The 22088-nt window shown below is 47.1% G+C and overlaps 3 protein-coding genes and 2 long non-coding RNA genes across 5 annotated transcripts in view; 3 read left to right on the top strand and 2 right to left on the bottom strand.

The window, feature by feature from the left end:
* The window catches only part of LOC144411508 (uncharacterized), a 116175-nt gene that overhangs the window by 24924 nt on the left and 69163 nt on the right, over positions 1-22088 (top strand). The window lies entirely within an intron of this gene.
* nmu (neuromedin U) lies at positions 5694-9070 on the top strand. The gene is made up of 8 exons (XM_040184800.2): positions 5694-5931; positions 6415-6470; positions 6557-6604; positions 6692-6745; positions 6901-6930; positions 8177-8230; positions 8329-8370; positions 8896-9070. Exons 1-7 carry the CDS (start codon positions 5811-5813, stop codon positions 8362-8364), a joined length of 399 nt encoding a protein of 132 aa, XP_040040734.1. The 5' UTR covers positions 5694-5810; the 3' UTR covers positions 8365-8370; positions 8896-9070.
* Positions 9812-13848, top strand: LOC144411507 (uncharacterized). Its single transcript, XR_013468692.1, has 6 exons — positions 9812-10404; positions 11817-12572; positions 12801-12913; positions 13068-13155; positions 13224-13524; positions 13719-13848. It is a non-coding gene; the product is annotated as an uncharacterized LOC144411507 (long non-coding RNA).
* On the bottom strand, positions 13846-18228 carry tmem165 (transmembrane protein 165). Its single transcript, XM_040184790.2, has 6 exons — positions 17877-18228; positions 16747-16975; positions 16492-16667; positions 16085-16261; positions 15535-15640; positions 13846-14827 (listed from the first exon to the last, which is right to left on the bottom strand). Exons 1-6 carry the CDS (start codon positions 18027-18029, stop codon positions 14751-14753), a joined length of 918 nt encoding a protein of 305 aa, XP_040040724.1. The 5' UTR covers positions 18030-18228; the 3' UTR covers positions 13846-14750.
* On the bottom strand, positions 18805-22055 carry srd5a3 (steroid 5 alpha-reductase 3). Its single transcript, XM_040184789.2, has 5 exons — positions 21784-22055; positions 21301-21452; positions 19996-20181; positions 19791-19916; positions 18805-19566 (listed from the first exon to the last, which is right to left on the bottom strand). The coding sequence occupies exons 1-5, from the start codon at positions 22005-22007 to the stop codon at positions 19307-19309; spliced, it is 948 nt and encodes a 315-aa protein (XP_040040723.2). The 5' UTR covers positions 22008-22055; the 3' UTR covers positions 18805-19306.

The raw sequence follows: 22088 nt of genomic DNA, 5'->3' as shown, positions 1-22088 counted from the left end.
CATAAACATAATATGTAAGAGATGATGCTGAGCTTCATGACTTGTGCAGCGTTTGGGGACCTTTTTTTAAAGGTTTGATGGAATGAAGACGGAGCACTGAGTGAAGAAGGAATGTGGAGTTATGTCTGGACTTCAAAGGTGCTGGTAGGACCTCTGAGGACCTGGGTCTACCCACGGGAGACATGTCTCCGCTGGAGGACCTGGGTCTACCCACGGGAGACTAGTCTCCGCTGGAGGACCTGGGTCTACCCACGGGAGACTAGTCTCCGCTGGAGGACCTGGGTCTACCCACGGGAGACTAGTCTCCGCTGGAGGACCTGGGTCTACCCACGGGAGACAAGTCTCCGCTGGAGGACCTGGGTCTACCCACGGGAGACAAGTCTCCGCTGGAGGACCTGGGTCTACCCACTGGAGACAAGTCTCCGCTGGAGGACCTGGGTCTACCCACGGGAGACAAGTCTCCGCTGGAGGACCTGGGTCTACCCACGGGAGACTAGTCTCCGCTGGAGGACCTGGGTCTACCCACGGGAGACAAGTCTCCGCTGGAGGACCTGGGTCTACCCACGGGAGACATGTCTCCGCTGGAGGACCTGGGTCTACCCACGGGAGACTAGTCTCCGCTGGGGGACCTGGGTCTACCCACGGGAGACAAGTCTCCGCTGGAGGACCTGCGTCTACCCACGGGAGACTAGTCTCCGCTGGAGGACCTGGGTCTACCCACGGGAGACTAGTCTCCGCTGGAGGACCTGGGTCTACCCACGGGAGACTAGTCTCCGCTGGAGGACCTGGGTCTACCCACGGGAGACTAGTCTCCGCTGGAGGACCTGGGTCGAGGACCTGGGTCTACCCACGGGAGACTAGTCTCCGCTGGAGGACCTGGGTCTACCCACGGGAGACTAGTCTCCGCTGGAGGACCTGGGTCGAGGACCTCGGTCTACCCACGGGAGACTAGTCTCTGCTGGAGGACCTGCGTCTACCCACGGGAGACTAGTCTCCGCTGGAGGACCTGGGTCGAGGACCTCGGTCTACCCACGGGAGACTAGTCTCTGCTGGAGGACCTGCGTCTACCCACGGGAGACTAGTCTCCGCTGGAGGACCTGGGTCTACCCACGGGAGACAAGTCTCCGCTGGAGGACCTGGGTCTACCCACGGGAGACATGTCTCCGCTGGAGGACCTGGGTCTACCCACGGGAGACATGTCTCCGCTGGAGGACCTGGGTCTACCCACGGGAGACTAGTCTCCGCTGGAGGACCTGGGTCTACCCACGGGAGACAAGTCTCCGCTGGAGGACCTGGGTCTACCCACGGGAGACAAGTCTCCGCTGGAGGACCTGGGTCTACCCACGGGAGACATGTCTCCGCTGGAGGACCTGGGTCTACCCACGGGAGACATGTCTCCGCTGGAGGACCTGGGTCTACCCACGGGAGACTAGTCTCCGCTGGAGGACCTGGGTCTACCCACGGGAGACTAGTCTCCGCTGGAGGACCTGGGTCTACCCACGGGAGACAAGTCTCCGCTGGAGGACCTGGGTCTACCCACGGGAGACAAGTCTCCGCTGGAGGACCTGGGTCTACCCACGGGAGACAAGTCTCCGCTGGAGGACCTGGGTCTACCCACGGGAGACAAGTCTCCGCTGGAGGACCTGGGTCTACCCACGGGAGACAAGTCTCCGCTGGAGGACCTGGGTCTACCCACGGGAGACATGTCTCCGCTGGAGGACCTGGGTCTACCCACGGGAGACAAGTCTCCGCTGGAGGACCTGGGTCTACCCACGGGAGACATGTCTCCGCTGGAGGACCTGGGTCTACCCACGGGAGACAAGTCTCCGCTGGAGGACCTGGGTCTACCCACGGGAGACAAGTCTCCGCTGGAGGACCTGGGTTTACCCACGGGAGACAAGTCTCCGCTGGAGGACCTGGGTCTACCCACGGGAGACTAGTCTCCGCTGGAGGACCTGGGTCTACCCACGGGAGACAAGTCTCCGCTGGAGGACCTGGGTCTACCCACGGGAGACATGTCTCCGCTGGAGGACCTGGGTCTACCCACGGGAGACTAGTCTCCGCTGGGGGACCTGGGTCTACCCACGGGAGACAAGTCTCCGCTGGAGGACCTGCGTCTACCCACGGGAGACTAGTCTCCGCTGGAGGACCTGGGTCTACCCACGGGAGACTAGTCTCCGCTGGAGGACCTGGGTCTACCCACGGGAGACTAGTCTCCGCTGGAGGACCTGGGTCTACCCACGGGAGACTAGTCTCCGCTGGAGGACCTGGGTCGAGGACCTGGGTCTACCCACGGGAGACTAGTCTCCGCTGGAGGACCTGGGTCTACCCACGGGAGACTAGTCTCCGCTGGAGGACCTGGGTCGAGGACCTGGGTCTACCCACGGGAGACTAGTCTCCGCTGGAGGACCTGGGTCGAGGACCTGGGTCTACCCACGGGAGACTAGTCTCCGCTGGAGGACCTGGGTCGAGGACCTGGGTCTACCCACGGGAGACTAGTCTCCGCTGGAGGACCTGGGTCTACCCACGGGAGACTAGTCTCCGCTGGAGGACCTGGGTCGAGGACCTCGGTCTACCCACGGGAGACTAGTCTCCGCTGGAGGACCTGCGTCTACCCAAGTGGACTGGTCTGGTGAACCTGTCAACGATGACATCACAAAGAAGGACTGCGTAGAAACAGACCATCTTATTCTTCATTTTATCTCGTCTAACTAAACGTATGCTAAGCTAACATAACCGGCTGCTGGTGGTGACCTTTCACTGAGTGTTCTTTTTGATCTTCAAAGAATTAAAGAAAGAAGAATTAGTTAAGAATTCTTGATAATAATAATAATAATAATTACTCAACATTAATGTCATTAAGTAAGTAGATTGACGCATAACTCTTATGCTGCGTTCACACCAAAAGTGAAGCGAATTATTCGCGCGAGTAGATTCCATGCAAAGTCAATGCACGTCTAGTCGTGAATGAGGCGAATTTTAAACAGCCGACACGAAAAAGCGAAAGACCCCAAGCGAATAAATCGAACCCGAACACAACGCCGTCAGCGGTTCTGACGTTTGTGTAATTCACACAACAAATAAAGAGCAGAAATAGTGATTATTAATAGCTGAAACGATAACTGTCTCTTTGGAAAAAAGAAAAATATGAAGTGAAATAACCACAACTAGTCGGGCGACTAAACTCGCGCGAGTAAAGTGTCAACCTCCGATTTCCGACGGTCCTTAAATGCAACTCAAAGTTACAGAGAACCATAAAGACTATAATCCATCTTCAAGGTGCCACAGAGTATTAATTATACACAATAACCTTCCTCGACACCTTCGGGCTTTGACTCAAACAAACCAATTAGTCGACTCCATATTAAAAGAAAACCTCCAAAGGCCTCGACATTTCAGGACATCGTCACGGCGACGGGCCGAGGGGAGTCGAGTTACCGGAGCCGCTGACCTCCTCTATTCATCATAAGAGAGAGAGATTAGCGTGGGAGGAGGACAAGGGTGGGGACGAGTGTGACGACTCCCTGGAATAATCATCAATGCACAGATCACGATCATCATCATAATATGCAGGAAGGAGAGCAAGTTCTTCAACAAGATCTGAGCAAAATAATGATGTCACACCATGACCTTTGCCGTCCCTCTGACTCCTCCCCCACAAGCGTGGAACCGCCCCCGCCCAGCAGGGGGTGTCCAGCCTTAACGGCGTTTTACCTCCATCAGGACAGCCGGTGGATGCGTCTCCTGCCTGTTTGTCACAGATCTCATGAACACAAAGGCCGACTTATGAGAGAGGATATTTCAGTAATGACCCATAATGACGCCCTCAAACAACCGAGGGGGATTTATATTGTGCTTAATAGTGTGAATGCGTGAACTATTACACAAAATGTTACGATTAAGTCATGTTCCACAATTATCCTCATTACATGATTTAATGAACCGTTGCACCTGTCGTGTCCAAAGCCTTGAATTGAATACATTTACATAAAAATGATTTCTTTCTGAAATAAGAGCACGATTCCTTCTTACACAATACATTTTCAGCTCCACTGATACAAATGTAAATTCCATCTTCAATAAAGAACACGTTGGGTCTTTGCTTGATGAGCCCTGAATGATGAGTAAGATATTTGTATTACAGCCCCTGATCATTTCAACGTGTCTCAAGCCTTTAGTAACAACTTCATCATAACTATTGTGCAGAAATGTTTTCCTAATGAACTTTAGTCCACACAAAAAACTATTGGTATTATTACTGTTGTTTGCTTGATTTCATGTTATTGTATTGGTGAAATATGTACATGTCATCCGTTGTCTGTCCGAGTGCTGCAGAGCGGACGCATTGTTTGTAGTGGTTGGAATCACAGAAAGACAGGAAATCATCTCTGTGGCAAAATAAATGTTGTTGTCACGGTGTGGTTTTATTTCCTGTCTTATTTTGTAGTTTCTGCTTCTTGTCTCCCCGGGTAACTTCACTTCCTGCCTGGTCCTGTCATCCCCTGTGATTGTCTGATTGTTTCCACCCGTGTCCAATCACCTGCACCTCCTTAGTGTATTTAAGCCGTGTGTGTCTGTTGCCACTTGTCGCGTCATTGTTCAATGTCGGAGGTCCATGTCCATGTCCATGTCCATGTTCCTGTCCTGGTTCCTGGTTCCTGTCTCCGTTTTTGCCCCTTGGCCTTTTGCTTTTTTGAAAACCCCTTTTGACCATTAAAGTCCCTTTTGTTTCCCAAAGAACTCTTCCCTGCCTTCCACGCCCAACCCTGACAGCTGTGGCACTTTGGGGACGTTTGAAGTAAAGAGAAAATGTTATAAACTCAAGTCTCGATTATTTTAGCCCAAATGTTTGATTCCTAAACAGAAATGTTCAAATTCACTCTTTAGTTTTCTCTCTCTCACACTATACAACAATGAAAAGAAAACACACATTTTGCAAATGTTGAGGGCAATTAGAGACGGACTGGTAAAAGTTGTGTGTTATTTATAGCAGGTGATGTGTGAGCACGACGTCCACGTCAGCACCATTATGAAGAGAAACGTACAGCAGCAGAACGGCCTCTCAAACAGCCGCAGATTACATCCATGAGTCACGACGTGACGCAAAGCAGCTACAGCGACAATACAGGAAACTTCACTAAATCCACATGAAACCTCAGCACTACATTAAGAGGAGCATTTATTGGATTAAAGAGTAGATGTCAACATGAAACTTTACAAAGTGGTAAAATAAATGTTTTCTTGACATTTGTCATTCATTTTAATTGTTGAATGATACTTAGGATTGAACATATTCCAATACCGTTATTGTCATTCTGATTATTGTTTCTAATCTTATGATAAGCATCCTATGATTTATTTGTAATCTTATCTTCATGTTCTCGTTGTCTTTCTTTAAGCCCATAACTCGTATCCTCTGTGCTTTGCAAATAAATCGTACTAATATTCCGCTACATTCACTCCCTTTGATCACCATCGTCATCGATGAACCTGCTGCTGTCCGTCCAATCACTTTGGTTTTGTTTGTTTATCTCACGGCGCTCCAGTGACGCAGCCGGTGTGAGTGCACGTGAGAGGGTGTGTGTGTGTGTGTGTGTGAGGGGGGGGGGGGGGGGGGGGGGGGGATGCCACGAGCCTTCATATCTCTCTGACATGAGTTGGAAACTCTCAGAAGAGCAAGAAGTCAAGCAGGCACAAGAAGAATAAGTAAATAAAAGGCCCGAGGAAGAGACAAAGGAAGAGAGCAAGAGAACGAGGAGGTTGAAGATAAAGATTTGAAGATAAAGCGAGAGAGAGAGAGAGAGGAGGAGATGAGGACCTTCCAGAGCCAGGTGATGCGGCGAGGAGCCTCCAGCTGCCTCACGAGTCTCCTCAACGCCGCCAGCGTCTCCTTCACAGCGCTGATGATCCTCAGCGTGCCGCTCTGCAGAGGTACTGCCTGTCTGTCTCTCTGTGTGTCTCTCTCTGTCTGTCTGTCTGCTTGTCTGTCTGTCCGTGTATGTCTGTCTGTCTGTGTGTCTCTCTCTGTGTCCCTGTCGGTCTCTCTGTCTGCCTGCCTGTCTGTATGTTTGTCGGTCTCTCTGTCTTTCTGTTTGTCTGTCTTTCTGTCTGTCTCTATGTCTGTCTGTCTGACTCTATGTCTGTCTGTCTGTCTGTCTCTATGTCTGTCTGTCTGACTCTATGTCTGTCTGTCTGTCTGCCTGCCTGTCTTACTATAAAAGTGATTTTACAGTAGTAACATAGTAATAACGTTGTAATAACGTTGTAATAACGTTGTAATAACGTAATAATGTAACAATCCAAATAATATATATACAGTCACACATGAATATATAACTGACGTGACTCTGTGATGAAAAACTCGACCTCTGACCCCTTCCTGACCGTGACCCTGTCCCTGTGTGTTGACTTCAGGTGCTCCGGCAGAACTTCATAGACCCCCCACAGAGCAGAGGAAGCTGCTCAGCCAGGTTCCCCCGTCTCTCCTCCCACATTAGTAATTAATAATCATATGGAATTGATGGCGGCGTGCTAACGTGCGTCTTCCTCTGCGCAGGTAGACGCCGTGTGCTCGTCCTACTTCTCCGCAGGCCACAAGTTCTGGGTGATTTTATGTGGCGTGTTTGTTGTTGTTGATTTTGATATTTCACAGTATGTTTCCTAAGAGCCGCTCTCTTCTTTCTGGAATCAGGCGTCCGATGTCCTGGGAGAACTCTGTGTGTCGATGCTGGTTCAGAAGTCAAAGGTAAACCTCCTTCCTCCTCCTCCTCCTCCTCCTCCTCCTCCTTCTCCTGCTCCTCCTCCTCATCCATAATGCTCATTCACACTGTGTGATCTCCTGCTGGAGAGGAAGCAACCAGGGTGACGTTGAGTAAAAGTCTCATTTTGTTTTATTCTCAGGAGCTGATGTTGCAAGAATTAAGTAAAAGGGTCAGTATGTCTTGTTGTTTAGTGTTGCGACTACCAATTTCCATTCATGTGTGGTGTATTTTATTTGTTTGGTTCAAAAATCTAAATGTCAAAATTATAAAAGATATCAGCCAATATTTCCCATGACAACGTGCTCAAACGTCTCAACAACCAAATATATTCCAGTTGAGTTTTTTTCTCAGAAAATGACTCAAACCAATTTATGCAAAGAGTCGGCAATTCATTTGATGGCAATAATACAATTATTGGTGGTCTTATTAATATTATTATTTTAGTTTTCATATTAAATCAAAAGTAGGATAATTCCGATGCAAAAATAAATAACACTTATTTATAAAGATACAAATAAAATTAAATAATCATATTAATTTATTCTATAATTAGTCTTAACATTTGCACAGATCATTTCATTCATTACTCAATGTGCTCTGATGACTCCCTGGAAGCTTTAACCAATAAAACCAGCTTCATGTTTCATCTGCAGACTTATGAGGCTGTGTTCTGCAGCGATGGGGGAAGCATCAGTTTGCACATCTAAGCTGCGTGTTGTTTGTTTTCCAATGTCACATCCTCCCCTCCTGCATCTGGTGTCTCAGCCGAAGACAGCGAGGACTCTCGTGCACGTCAGGTTTTGTTTTGTTTTTTACATTAACCCAAAAACAATTAATTGTGGAAAACACAAAGAGAGAAAAACCTGCAGCAAATAATAACATGAAATGCGACTATTCCGAACCCCCCCCATGTCAATACTGCCGCCGCTCACTGCGAGCTACATTAGTTGTTCTTTCCCGAGCAGCCAGCAATTATGGTACGAAATTATAGCGGCCAAACTTATATTTCTATCAATCCGCTGAGTGGCCGAGAGGGTGGGGGTGGGGGGGGGGGGGGGTGATATAAAGTGGAGAGTTGTTTTCGGAATGTGAACGTTTGAGTTTGTGACGTTTGCAGAAATTAGTTAAAACAGTAACTTATGAATAACACAATGTGTTATGAGATAAAAGGAGATCCTAAAATAAGCTGAAAAACGTTTTTGACGTTTTGAGCTTCAACTGACACATATTAGTAAGAGTTGTGTCATAATAAGCCCTCAATAATGAAATGTTAAAGGTGCAGACTGTAGAAACAGCTGAAGCGCATCCTGTCAGGTGAGAGGTTCACACACGGACACTTTGAGTCGTAATCAGAAGGATGAACTGCTTTGTTGCAGTGAGCTCTGAACTAAAGGGGGATCTGGTGTGTTGTGCAGGCGGAGGTCCAGGGACCGGGGGGAGTCCAGAGCAGAGGCTACTTCCTCTATCGGGTACGAACACGTCCATGAACACACATCCACGTTTCATAAGTACTACTAGTATTTCCCGGATAATATGACCAACAATCGTGTTTTCTTTACACTTGCAGCCAAGAAATGGAAGACGATCCCTAGAATATCAGTAAAGAAAGGTAATGCTGGTTTTGCTTTCTAAGTAAAATAGACGTGTACAGTAAGGGACTGTATGAAAATGACCAGGGGATTAAAACAAATGGTGTGTTTTAATTGTTCTTTTGGCTAAATGTTGATTCGTTTAGGACATTATCAAAGAAATATGTGATGATGGATGATGGATTTTACATCACAATATTAACTGATACCCACATACAACACTTTTCCAGCTGATTAACTACATTAAGAAAACATGTTTGCACTAAATATGCAAATGAGGCTTCATCTTATTAACAAACATGTTGTTCTGTTTCCAGAACAGACACAACGCAACACAGAAAATTAGATAAATGAATACAGACTGAATAACAATGTTTTGCCTTATTCTGTGATTTTACTCCCCTGGAACCGTCCCAGTAACTTTCACACGGCCCCTTATCGCCATCGTCTCCATCCCTTGTTCTAATGATAAATGACACATTTAAACGTGCCATCTCTCCTCGTCATTGTGTACTGTTGTGTGTTGGTACGTATCGATGACGCAGAAGGCCGAGCCAGGACTGAGCGACCCCCCCTCCAGCCCCCCTCCCTCCCCGCCGCTGCTGTACAGCGACGTCTGAATGTACAAATAAGACCCAAATATTGCTCCTACGTCTACTTTACTTTGTGTCACATCCATGTGTGTGTGGGGGTCCTTCACATTAAAACTGCTGCAATGTGGCCGCAAGTGCGTTTGACTTTGCTGCACGTCACTACTTTCATCGGGATGTTTAAACCACATTAGAAGACATTGACAATGTACACCTGCTAAATATAAACATACAACTTCAAATGATCATATTCAAGATTCATGGAAAAAAACATTTTTCTTTTTTACGCATGTTTACTTAATGCGCATAATAATGCATTTATAAAAGAATCACAGTGAACAAGCAAAGCTGCAAATGCAAAAAGAAACACGTTTTACACATGAGGGATAATTAGGATTTTAGAGTGACCTTTTTATTTAATAAAAGATTAAAACAGTTGAATGTCCTTGTTAATCAAACTAGAACTGCCTTCTTTATGATTCACAATAAAAGTACATTACACACAAATACTATAAATTCATTCAAACAGAATTTATATTGTAATTTTTATAAAATATTTGCATGTACAAATGAATGTGTTCTTGTTAAATTAATATTTGCATGAATAAAGTCTTCTATACTGAAACTGTAATTACAGTAAACAACAGTAGATGTCACAATTTTTCTACTGTTACTCACGTTCAATTCTGTTCAAATCCGTCCAGCGGTCGTCGCTCCACATCCGTATATGACAACAATGTTGTTGCATATTGTGTCGTGTTTTTCACCGTCTGAATGTACGGGAATGTGAAGAGGGAAACAGCGCCCCTCTGCCGTCGACACCGTGTTTGTGGCCAACGACGGCATTGCAGCTGTGGCGGCTTCGGCTGTTGCCATGGTGACGAGCACCGCGCAGGAAATTGGGGAAATGCTGAAACTGATCTGATGGTCAATTGACCCAGAAGACAAGAGAACTAGTCCCTCGAACAGGGTGTCGGCTTCGGTCCGGGACACATCGCTCGTCACCGCGTTAAAAAAAAATACAAAAAGCGGCCAAACGGAATATTTTATTGTTCCGGTGACGAGCGTCTGACCAAAGGCCCGCTGACCCACATTCTTATCTAACGTTAATGTTGCACGTAAGCTAGCTAGCTAGCTATGTTTGACATCACATAACACGTTAGTGGATGTTACGTTACGGTATGTTGTTGAATTCACAGTGTAAAGTAAAACAACAATTAAAAACAACAACAGCGGCGGCTGTCTAACGTGTTCCAGGTAAAGTCAGCGGGACCGCGCCGCGCTATGAACCCGTGTGTCGTTTAGTGGCCGCCGGGTATCTGACGTTAGCACGCAGACGAGCTAGCCGTTAGCATGCTAGCTGTCGGTGCCCTGGTTCGGGACGGACGGTTTCCTCAACGCGGACATCGCGTTCTGCGGATTCGACACCCGCGACTACCGACCACGGAAGGAGTCTTTTGGGCGGTACGTCTGTTTACGTCATTGGACCCCGTCGCGTTGGTCGCTGTTCTGCAGCTGATGGGACATTAAATCAGCTGCTGTCCTGCAGCGGGGACACGGATTGATCGGCGGGGATTAACCGGTTTGTAGTCGGTTATTAAATCAAAGCCACATTTAGTGATTTTTTTTCCTTTTTTAAATCACTGGTTTCTGCTTTTCCTCTGTGACAATAAACTAAACTCATTTGAGGCATGGACATTATATTACATCACATGTCATTTAGCTGATTTACAATAAGTGCTACAATAAAAACTCAGAAGAACAATAAACAAAGTGCAATTTCATCAAATAAACCAATTCACAATTTGCTGTACATAAGAACCATTATAAGTCCAATGTAAGTGGTACAGTTAGTTAGTGTGTTAGTGGAGGTAGAGTCTGAAGAGGTGTGTCTGTAGTCTGAAGATGTGAAGGATCTCTGTGGTCCTGATGTCTTCAGAGACCTCCTTCCACCGTTCAGGAGCAGGAGCAGCAGGCACCTCAGTTCCTAAACTCTCTTTCTATTTTTGCTATAAAATTCAGCTGAAATATTTGACAACAGATACTTTGTGTATCACAATGCTCAGAGAGAAAGGATTTACTTACTATTTACCCATGTTCATAGAGAGAGTCAAAGATTCGGGCCTCGTTTTAATCTGACCATCTATTGCGTCCAGACAGGTCCCCGTGTCAGTGATGTGCTGAATCCATCAACAACCATAGTTTACTAAATGAACATCATGCTGTGCTGAAGACTGAGACCATAAACTCATGTTTACAATGTTTACTGAGGCAATAATTCAAGAGAGTAATTTCCTCATAGACGTCTATGGGAGCAGAGGAGTCGCCCCCTGCTGGTCACTACAGAGAAGTAGAGTCATTTCCTCATAGACGTCTATGGGAGCAGAGGAGTCGCCCCCTGCTGGTCACTACAGAGAAGTAGAGTCATTTCCTCATAGACGTCTATGGGAGCAGAGGAGTCGCCCCCTGCTGGTCACTACAGAGAAGTAGAGTCATTTCCTCATAGACGTCTATGGGAGCAGAGGAGTCGCCCCCTGCTGGTCACTACAGAGAAGTAGAGTCATTTCCTCATAGACGTCTATGGGAGCAGAGGAGTCGCCCCCTGCTGGTCACTACAGAGAATGCAGCTTAACACATGAAGCTTTGGCTTCACCGGTTGCCGCTTGTGTTAAACCCACTGGTGAGGGTTAGGGGTCAGAGGTCATAAGGTGGAGTTACTGCTCCTTGTTGTGAAGCTCATTAGTTTGTTGGATAATTGGAGGGATTACACACACAGGCGGTAACAAATGCTACTGGACTGCTTAACAAATCACTTTGTCCGATGAGCCGTTTCATCTCTGAAATTACGTTGTGTGTTCGATTCCCGCCTCTCGCAGACTTGGATGCCGCTGCCATGTGGCGGTCCACCCAGAGCGACCCAAGAACCACACCGCTCCCTTTAAGCCTGTCGTCCACTCGATTCGCTCTGATCAGTGACCCAGACTCTGCCTCCACCCTGGCTCCGCCCTTCAGCAGCATCTTCCTCCGCCGCTCACAGGACTGGCTGTATTGACAGTAACGTACTATCCCACCTATTTTTATTTATTGATTTTCCGTATAAAAAATGTTATTACATGTGTTTTTCTTCATTCTGCCCAAAGCTTCATTTACAAATGTCTACCTCGAGGTTAAAAGACGCCTCTCCATCACATTGACCCTGAACAAGACACAAAATGACTTTGAGCATCCACCGGTGAGGCGAACGGCTCAGTCCCCGGCTTCTTTTCGTTATTCTTTTATATGAACTGAGGCTGCGGTTTGGTCTGAATGAGTCTTTTATCTACAGTGAGGCGCATGGCTCATTTCACCTCGCTGATTGTTGTAAAACTCATTTCCTTCAAACACGAGCAGAACTAAATAAATACTCCTAAAGTCTTTGTTAATCCTTCTGTTCCAACAATCAGCCAAGCTGGAAAGAGACGTAACCAAGTCCCGTTGGAGTTGTATTCTTTCCTGCTTTTACTTACTGCTGTTACAGTGTTCATTAGAGATTCTTCTAGGAGAGGATCCTCTGACCTGTGTTTGTTCTGCAAGGATGACATCAGTATTCTTGATGGGTTAATGGAAGGAGATGAAAAGGACAAAGCAAAACGGTACGATCAGACATCCTCCTCCATGATACTAAAACTTGTAATAGAGCTTCTCATGCAAAAATACAGCTACCTCACCGACCTGTAGATTACATTACATACACCTGTAGAGCTGCGTGAGATGTTCCTCCATCGACTTCAAGCACAAGCACAAGGAAGAGAAAGAACAGGTCGGCGAGGTGTCGAGTCTCTCTGGACCCACTTGATGACGCGTTGTTTTTCCATCTGCAGAAATCGCTGCTCAGTCCGAGTCCACCGAGATCAGACGAGACTGGAAGCTGATGCTGGAGCTGAACTAACAATCTGTTTAATACAGATAACTCTGAATAGGATTATCTACATGTGTAGGTCACAGCACAAAAGCATAAATTCATTGAATCCCTTAAGTTCAAAGATGTTGAGGAGCCTCAATATTTCCATTCTTTTTCCTCTGTGTGTGTTGTGTGCTTTGCATCAGCTTTAGTCCCGAGTTGACACACTGAATGTTCCTCCCTCCAGGCGCTAGATGGATTTTCTTGCAATCATGACCGACGGGAACATAATCTACGCCTGTGAGAGTGTGACGTCCCTGCTGGAGCACTTACCTGTGAGTAGTGCGTGCAGAGAGCCTGCGGCGCCCCCTGCTGGAGCTCAGAGACGCTTCATGTGTTCCAGGCGGACCTGGTGGATCAGAACCTGCTGGACTTCCCTCCCGGGGGGGAGGGGGGGGGCACTCGGACGTGTACAAGGCCCTGTCCTCTCACGTGCTGGAGGCAGAAATACTTCTAAGTTGGCTCTAATGTGACCATTTTTATCATTTCCGTTTGTTTGTAATTGTCATTTTAACGTTGTTTAAAGTTGTTTTTTGCGTCTAGCGAAGAACCAGCTGGAGTTCTGTTGCCACATGCTCCGAGAGACCATCGACCCCGAAGAGCCCCCCGTCTACGAACACGTCAAATTCATCGGGAACTTCAAGGTAAATATACCAAAAAACAAAACTAATATTTTCTTATATGCTCCGTCCCGTTTCGGGTCTTTTCTTTGTAAATGCGAAGCTCCCGTCTGGCTGCAAGCAAATTCTTCTGCGGTCGAAACTTCTCAAGTGTTTGTGGCCACCAGGTGGGAGCAGTATGCGCCGCTGCATCTGACCCACAATCCTTTGTGCCGCAGGTACGGAAGCGGGGAAGCAGGACGGAATTGATTTGCTCGCGACAATCCGTTTCCTTTAAACCTGCAACTGCGTCATTTGGAAGGTGTCAGCATTTGCTCCACAAAGAATTAAGATTTGAAAATAAACTCATGAAAAGGTTCTGTAGTTTATTCCCTCTGTGTTTCCACTCAGCTGACTTTTATAAGCTTTACAAACAGGAAGTACATCTCACAGCCCGTCAAATATTGACAATGGAGCTTAATCGGTTTACCTTTAAAACTAAAACATTCCCATTTCCAAGGTTTGTGGTGACGTGAAGAGGAAATGAATAGTAAAACAAATGAATACATTTGCCGTCTTCAGGTGTCGTTGAGGCAGCAGAGAGATCAGTTAAGTGAACGTGTATTTAGAATATGTTCATCTCTTGATAAAAAGTGATTTAACTATTTGTTATATTATGGAGGCAGAAGAATTTATGATGGTATTCCAAGGGTTCTATCCATGACGCACAACAAACAGGATTATCAGCAGAATATTCGTGCTCCATCGTTGATTTAAAAAAAAGGGACATTTCAAATTCATCAATAGCATAAATCAACAGATTAAATTACTGCTTTTAATCAAAGAAAACTAGTAAACTAAAGAGAAGAAAGAAAACCCACAGAGGTGAAATGGTTCCGTAGTAGAACCGTAAACAATCACAGCTGTTCTTCCCTCAATGTGACAAATCAAACATCACACGCACATTTTAATACGTGGGGGCAAAACAAACAAACAAACGTAAAGGCAGAAGCTCAAAGTCTCATTCTCCCCCCAGCGCACATCTGTAACATCTGTCTCTTGTGATTCTACGTCTTCAGAAGAGTTTCTGTGTTTGAGGAATCGATCACTACCACATTATTTAGTTATTTCAAAGACTGTTCATCCTCCACCAGAAGGGGAAGCTAGCTGGGGGGGGGGGGGGGGTCACATGGTCAAAACAACCGTCTCTACGGCAACGCCGACAAATCCTACACGTATTTACAGAGAAAACCTGGAATTCCTTGTTTGGGTTAAAACCCGGCGTCCGGCTTGATGAAGAGGGCGGAGAAGGCGAAGGCCAGAAAAACGATTCCTCCGATGATCGTAACTATGGAAACGAAGCAAGACAATGATATTTGATTATAGGATGGATCGTTAAGAGAAACTAATTCACACAGGCGCCTTGCTGGGGACCAAAGTATTATTAAACAGATTTCCTATGAATTATATCATTTAAAATGTCCAATTATACAAAAATAAAAGGTATAAATATTTGAGAGAAAAATAACAAAGTTCAGCTTTTATAAAAACAATGTGATGAGTTGTCGTAAGATGTTTGGTCTGTGCACAGATTGAGTGAAGATGTCTGTTTAGAGCTAAGCAAGTCCACAGAGACTCCAAGTAGCTTATAATGATGCCATGTGAGTATTACTGAGGAGACCGAGATGGTGCCAGTGACACGTTTGTGACTGCGGGAGGTAATACTTTCAAAGCTGTATTAAGAGATCTTCTGTGTAAATGTATCTGTCGGGTTAACAGCTCTGAAAATGTATGTAATCATGTTGGGTTTGTCAAGTATAAAGTTTAGCCCTTCACACTACCAGTCCCAGCTGTGGAGACATCGGTACAGTGGTCTGTTCATAAGGCCTTTGTACTCTGCTTGTGACCTTGCTTTTTTCTTGTTTTTAATCTTTATATATGGGTTTGCAGTTTTGTGCTCTAGACCTGGAGTCTGAAATAAAAGTTGATAAATCCACACAGATTTTACAGCAACTCTTCAGCCAATAGAACGACAGAATTAAAAACAGGTCCCACCCGTTCGGACGGAGATTTTCTGGGCGATCATCCTCCCCCCGACCACGGCCAGCCCGGTGCACAGGCAGTGGCCCAGAGTTCCTCCCACGGCGACGCCAAAGGGATCCTGGGAAATAAAACAAAATGATCCTTCCCTCTCCTTCGGATTTACTCAAACATGTTATTTAAATCAAACATGTCGGGAACCCATTTCATTATTTATACATTAAACATGAAGGAGCACCATTTAGAGACAAATCAGAGTAAAAAAGGTACAAAAAACTCATGCTGTATATTTTGCAGTAAAACTATTCACACCAGCACAGAGTTAAATGTGTAACAATGTTCAAATACATTGGAGCGAAGGAAGAAGGACCAGGACGTTACGGACAACTACGGTGTCACAGCGGTTCGAGTCCCTTTTGGTCAACAACTACACGCTGGATTTGTTTGGTGCTTTTACTGTGAAGGGGAAGAACTGAGGGATTCAAACTGATGTCTAGGACATTTAGGACAACGCTGTGGCAGCGTTACTAAGCAACCAAAGAAAGGACTGAACACTGGGACAAACCTCGCGAGCAGCCAGGATGATGGTGGTCAGCTGCGAGCGGTCGCCCCACTCCGCCAGGAAGGTGAGCGTGAGCGCCTGGATGAAGATGGGCGAGATGATGCTGTGCCACTTCCCCTGAGGCGAAGTGGTGCCGGCCTCCACATCTGTAGTCCCGTTAGCCAGATTGCTCCTCTGGAGCTGCTCGGATGACACAGCATGTGTGTTTCACATTTAACTAAAACATGGATGATAAAAACTGGCTTCCAACGCGATTCCCTTATTTACATTATTGGTGGTAAGAACGAGCATTAACACTGTGGAAACGTTCCCGGTGACGACGTCACGTGAACCGCGTGCGAGTCACATGACCCCCCCCTCCCCCGGAGGAACGCGTCTTCACCTCCCGGGTTTGAAGCGTCTGGACTCACCTCTTCGTCCTTCTTCTTGATCTCAGCCTGCACCTCCTCCAGCTCCTCCTGGCCTTCGTCGGGACTCATCCTAAGCCCCTCCCTCAACATGCGCACACCAAAGATGGCGAACAGAGCGGTGGACACGTAGTAGGTGTAGATCCTCGGTATGATGGTGGTGGCGTAGCCAAACAGCACTGGAGGTGAAACAATGACATCATCATGACTCATCAAAAGACGGGGGGGCGTGACTCCACGTGGAACGCTCCTACTAACCAGAGAGGCAGGTCATGAGTCCCAGGGCCAGCATGGCACCCGTCAGCACGGTGAGGCGGTTGTAGCGCATCGCCATGATGGCCGCGATGAAGAACGTCTTGTCCCCGAGCTCGGAGACAATGATGACGGAGATGGAGGCCACGAAGGCGTGGATGAAGCCCAGGTTCCCTTTGCCAGAGGAGCCATCCTCGGACACCAGCGGACTGATCGGGTGGGGGCTCGGGGCTTTCTTTGCCGAGAAAAAAGGGACACGGCAGCGCGAGTCAGATTAGTCGCACCGGGTCCCAAAAACGTCTGGGCCGGATGTCCACGCTTTTGATCTATTTGAATTAGAATTCTCCGGTCTGGACCAGTTGCTCTCTGCTGACCTCACTTTTTCATCCGGTCTCAACACATTTTTATAGACTTGTGAATTATTATGAATTCTGTCCTACCTATGTGCCTTTGGAGGATACAGGCAGTCTTTTAATAGTGTGATATTTTCTACTGGTATTGGTCTTCTGTGTATTCTCCCTACTTGAAATCTGCTGCACAAATACACATTGTTGCTGGGAAAAAACAATGGCCTTCTGATGGCAGTACAGTAAAATTGTATTACTATAGTGAGGTTCCTGCTATATTGCATGCTATGTTACATTTACATTACATGTCATTTAGCGGACGCTTTTATCCAAAGCGACGTACAATAAGTGCATTCAACCATAGGGTACAAACTCAGGAGAACAAGAAGAAACAAGAGTGCGCAATTTCCTCAAATAAGCCAATTTACAAGTGGCTAACACTATGTGTTATGTTACGTATGAAACTGTGAGACTGCTTAAAATAAAAATACAACTCTATTTCATCATAAACATAGAATGTCATGTTGACATCTCGTGCGTCTGTCATCTCGTTCACACTTCCGCATCGGGCGATGACGTAACTGTACCCGGAACACAATGAGGTACCTGCGGCGATCCCTGTTAGCATGTGCTAACTAGCTAGGAGGTGCTAGCACTTGCTAACAGAGATGGCTAGCAAGCAGAGGAAGCGGAGCACCCGGCGTCAAAGACACGGGGACACACTGCTGCGTCCGCCTGGACGATAGAACACCGACAAGTGGAGCCGACGAGTGGCGAGGTCACCGTTACCTCCTGCGGGGCTGCCTCGAGCGCCGGTTTGCGCTCCTCCGGTTCGGCGGCGACTCCGACCGACAACAACAGCACCGCGGCGAGCACAAAGAAGAAGCGCGTCATACTCCTGTCGTGCCGTCGGTCTCCTCCGGCGAGCGAGAGACGCACCATGGCTGCCGAAGTACCGACGGTTCCCTCTCCGATTCGTCTTCCTCGAGTCACTTGATATCGTCGGCTAGCTTCATGTTAGCCACCTAGCTCTGCAACTCGGTGATACACGTCACGGACACACGGCACGAGCGTCGAGGAGGGAGCTCGACGGAGTGGGAGGAGTTAGAACCTTGCTGCCGCGCACCGGACCAAACAGAAACGATTGGACCGTAAATAACGATGACGTACATTGTAGGGCTGACGTATGCACAGGGCAGCTCGGTGATTGGACAGCCACCGTGTCGGTCATTTAAACGTTGTTAAAAGGATTGAATATCGAACGAGGGGCGAAAACTTCTAAATTTAGTCTCCAGCTATTGGAATAGTTTTTTTTTCTTTTTGTAATATATATTTCTTTTTACTATCGCTGGCATTGACCACTGGGGATGAATATATGTCAAAATTACCCCAAACCAGGCAAATAACGAAGATACCTGCGTGGTTTTTGCCACTCACTGATAAAATAAATGAAGTAAAGATATATAGTATTAAATATGTATAAACACGGAGGGATGTGTTTATACATATTTAATACTATATATCTTTACTTCATTTATTTTATCAGTGAGTGGCAAAAACCACCAACCACATTACATGCCTGAACAATACTTCATTATTTTTCAAATAAATATTTAAAAAGCACGTATTCTGTTTACAATCAACAACATCGATAGTGTATTCCTCCAATACTGCAGGTACATATTTCTTTATTAAATAAATAAGCATACAGAAAGAATCCACTCCAACGGTTTTTCTTTTTATTGGGTAGAAGTGAAATATTTCATTACAGTGATGTTTCTTTTGTTCTTCTTCTTAATATAACGGCAGAGTTTTGTTGTTCCAGACCAAAGAAGCCAACCTGGTTTCTCTCGTTGCTGTGACACTTTATTTAACAAAACCTGCTCGTTATACGAGAAAAGCTGCTACATTTGTGAAGAAAACCTTCCAGATGTTTCTACAACACAAAAAGTATTCAATCAGAACCCCATTTCTCACATAAAAAACACCAAGTGGTTTCTGGTGTGTCATAACAAGATAAGATACCATGTAATATTGCAGACAATGCATGAATGCACCCCATTATTAGGGACAGCTCACCTCTCACCCGGAGAGTTGGTTCTGCATCACAAACCTCAGACATCTTGATCCCGTCGGCTCGTGAGCAGCTTCACGTGGTCCACAACCAGTGCACGATGGAGCGAGTCGAGTTTAACTCTGCAGGCTCAACGGTTCTTTACTCACAGCACAAACGGAATGAAGGCCTTCCTGTGCCTCGGGTACGACTCGTACTTGCCGACGTAAAAGTCGTGACTGAGCTGCGCCGCCAGCGCCTGGTTGAACAGCACGTAGAGGACGACGAGCCACCAGGTGAGAGAGCGGCCTCCGAGCACCAGGGCGAGAGAGACGTAGATCAGCAGCTCGGCGAAGTAGTGCGGGCAGGACACCAGCTCGAAGCAGCCCCCGACCGGCAGCCTGTGAGCCAGCGTCTCCACGGCACCTGCGAGACGACGAACAGGGGACACATGGGTCACGCCGGTAGTTCCCACCATGCAAGTCAGAGCCGATCGGACTCCGGTCCAGAGAGAAGCCGCGCCACCACGTGTGGCGTGTGCTTTAAGTGGCATGAGCGGTCTGTGGGGGTCCCGACGGGTCCGAAGGCCTCCTAAAGGTTTCATTTTTATTCACCGTGCGAGGAATGTAACAAAGAGAAGACGTGTTTACCGGACTTCCCGGTGCGCAGCCCGGCCAGCAGCACCGTGCACCGATGCTGCAGCGCCGAGGCGCCGAGGAAAAGCGAGGCTCCGGCCACGTGGAACCAGTCCAGCTGAGCGAGGAGGGGTCCCGTCCCTGAGGAGAGCAGCACACATCACCTACAGAAACACCAAGCGGACATTGGGTAACGGAGGAAGAGGACAGGGACTCCCACCTTCCCCCAGGCGGTCGGTGCAGAGCACCGTCAGCCCCAGCGAGACGTAGTAGCACAGGCCGAACGCGTACTGCACCGCGTGCACGGCGCCGCCGGAGAAGACGCTGACGCGCAGGCACTCCAGCAGCCTGCGCAGCGCGTGGACGCAGAGCAGCACCAGCACCAGCAGCGTGGACATCTGTGGGACTGGGGACGGGGTGGACACCGGTTACAGCGGGAATCACACCGGAGAACAACAACAACAACAACAACAGAGTCTAGGGGTGGGGGATTTTTCGATTTCTCTCGATTCTCTCTAGAACGATTCGGTTTCGATTCAGAAAAGTTAATAATCGTAATAAAAAAAAAAAAAAAGTTTGTCTCGCGCGAGATATTTGCTCGCTCGCAGAGCGTGAACTTCCTCGCTCGCGAGGTTAGTCTCTGCTCGCGCCCCAAGGTGTTTTCTACGCGCTCGCTGTTGTTCTTTTTGACAGTAAGGGGGCGGAGCCAGTCACCATGGTCTCTACACCTGATTGGTTACAAACCCCGTCTTTGGATTGGCTGGAGTGATGCGTCCACACAACTATAGAAGCCCATTTCCGCACTGAAGAAATTATGAGATAAAACGTTGTCAAAAAACAAACGCCCCCTTCGGTGATCGTAGTGGAGCGTAGACGACAACCAGCTACAACCATCATTTACCATCATTACCGGCACATTAAGAGCAACGCGTCCAGCTCGCAGACCGGTCCGTCAGTCTGAATCTGAATATTTTGCCAACTTTACCGAACTATGGAGGAGCCTGCGCACATCTTACCTCATTATTTACATTTTCCAAAAAGTCGATCCGTATTGAAAGTTGGCAAGATATTCACAGATTTGGACTTTTTTCCGGTATTTTACAAATACGGACGGTCTGAGACTAAGAGCAGCTTTTTCTTCATTTAAAAGAAAAATGAATCTGTTTTAATATTTTTTTTTTACATCGGCTACTTCCATATTGTGTTGAAATGCAAACTGCGTTGGTTCTTGCATTGTTGATAGAAAATCATATTTATGACAAAGATTTTTTTTTCTCTTATAAAAAATTAGAGAAGGTAATTCATCTGCTTATTTTCTTTAATTATCAAATAAAGTAGGAAGTGATTAGAAACCTCTGAGGAGCAAACTCAGATTTTAGAACATTTAGAAAATCGAGATGCATCGATAATCGTTTTATCGGTTTAGAATCGATAAATCGCTTTAGAATCGAATCGTTGACCTCTGAACCGGAATCGAATGGAATCGTGAGGTGCCAAGAGACTCAAACCCCTAACGGAGACACACCGGGACGGTCCGGGCCGGGCGCGTCCGTCAGAGAGTCCAACGCCGCGCTGAGCCACGGCGGGTAGGGCCGATGGTGACAGGTGGCTCTCAGGTACAAAGACAGAAGGAAGGCGTTCCAGCCGACGGAGACGGCGTAGAAGTGCCAGAACCACCTGCAGGAGGAATGGGACGTTTGAAGACGGACGCTAACAAACTATCACAAGAAAAATGCAGGAGAAAAATGAACAATGTTCATTTGTTGTGAACATAATCTCTATAGACAATAGAGATTTGTATTCACGTTGCCACGGTAACAAAGGAGAAAGTCTTTCACAGCTAATAACGTTGGTGTGATTATGTCAATATTTGCTTTATTTAAATGTCAGATGAAATGATCGTTGTTTCAGCAGCGACACATTTGAGTTTTTTCAAGGTTCAAACAATCTTTAAACACATTTTAAATGCGCGACACCGGTGTGACGTCACGGTTCTTCACGCGCTTACCTTTTGGGGAGGTCGCACGCGCGCAGCCAGCCGTGTCGCGCGAGGGGTCGTTTGGTCTTCCCGTACCGGATCAGGTCCTGAAACAGAACCAGCGCGAGACTTGTTTCGTATTTCCTCGGCGCGTGCTTAGAGAGCTCATACAGGCAGAACGCCGCAAAGAAACATGACGTCAGAAAACACCAGAACACGTCCGCGTAGCTCGCGCTGACGGAGCGTCCGGACATGTTTCAGCACCGCCGGCGGAGTGACATGTTTATGCGCAACGCTGAAAGGAGTCCGTGGGAAAACGGCCACAAAGGTTCCGG

The sequence above is a fragment of the Gasterosteus aculeatus genome, chromosome 8 (genome assembly GCF_964276395.1).
Source record: "Gasterosteus aculeatus chromosome 8, fGasAcu3.hap1.1, whole genome shotgun sequence".
Classification (NCBI taxonomy): domain Eukaryota; kingdom Metazoa; phylum Chordata; class Actinopteri; order Perciformes; family Gasterosteidae; genus Gasterosteus; species Gasterosteus aculeatus.
The sequence above is the reverse complement of the archived record's forward strand: the minus strand, read 5'-3'. Positions and strand labels throughout refer to the sequence as shown.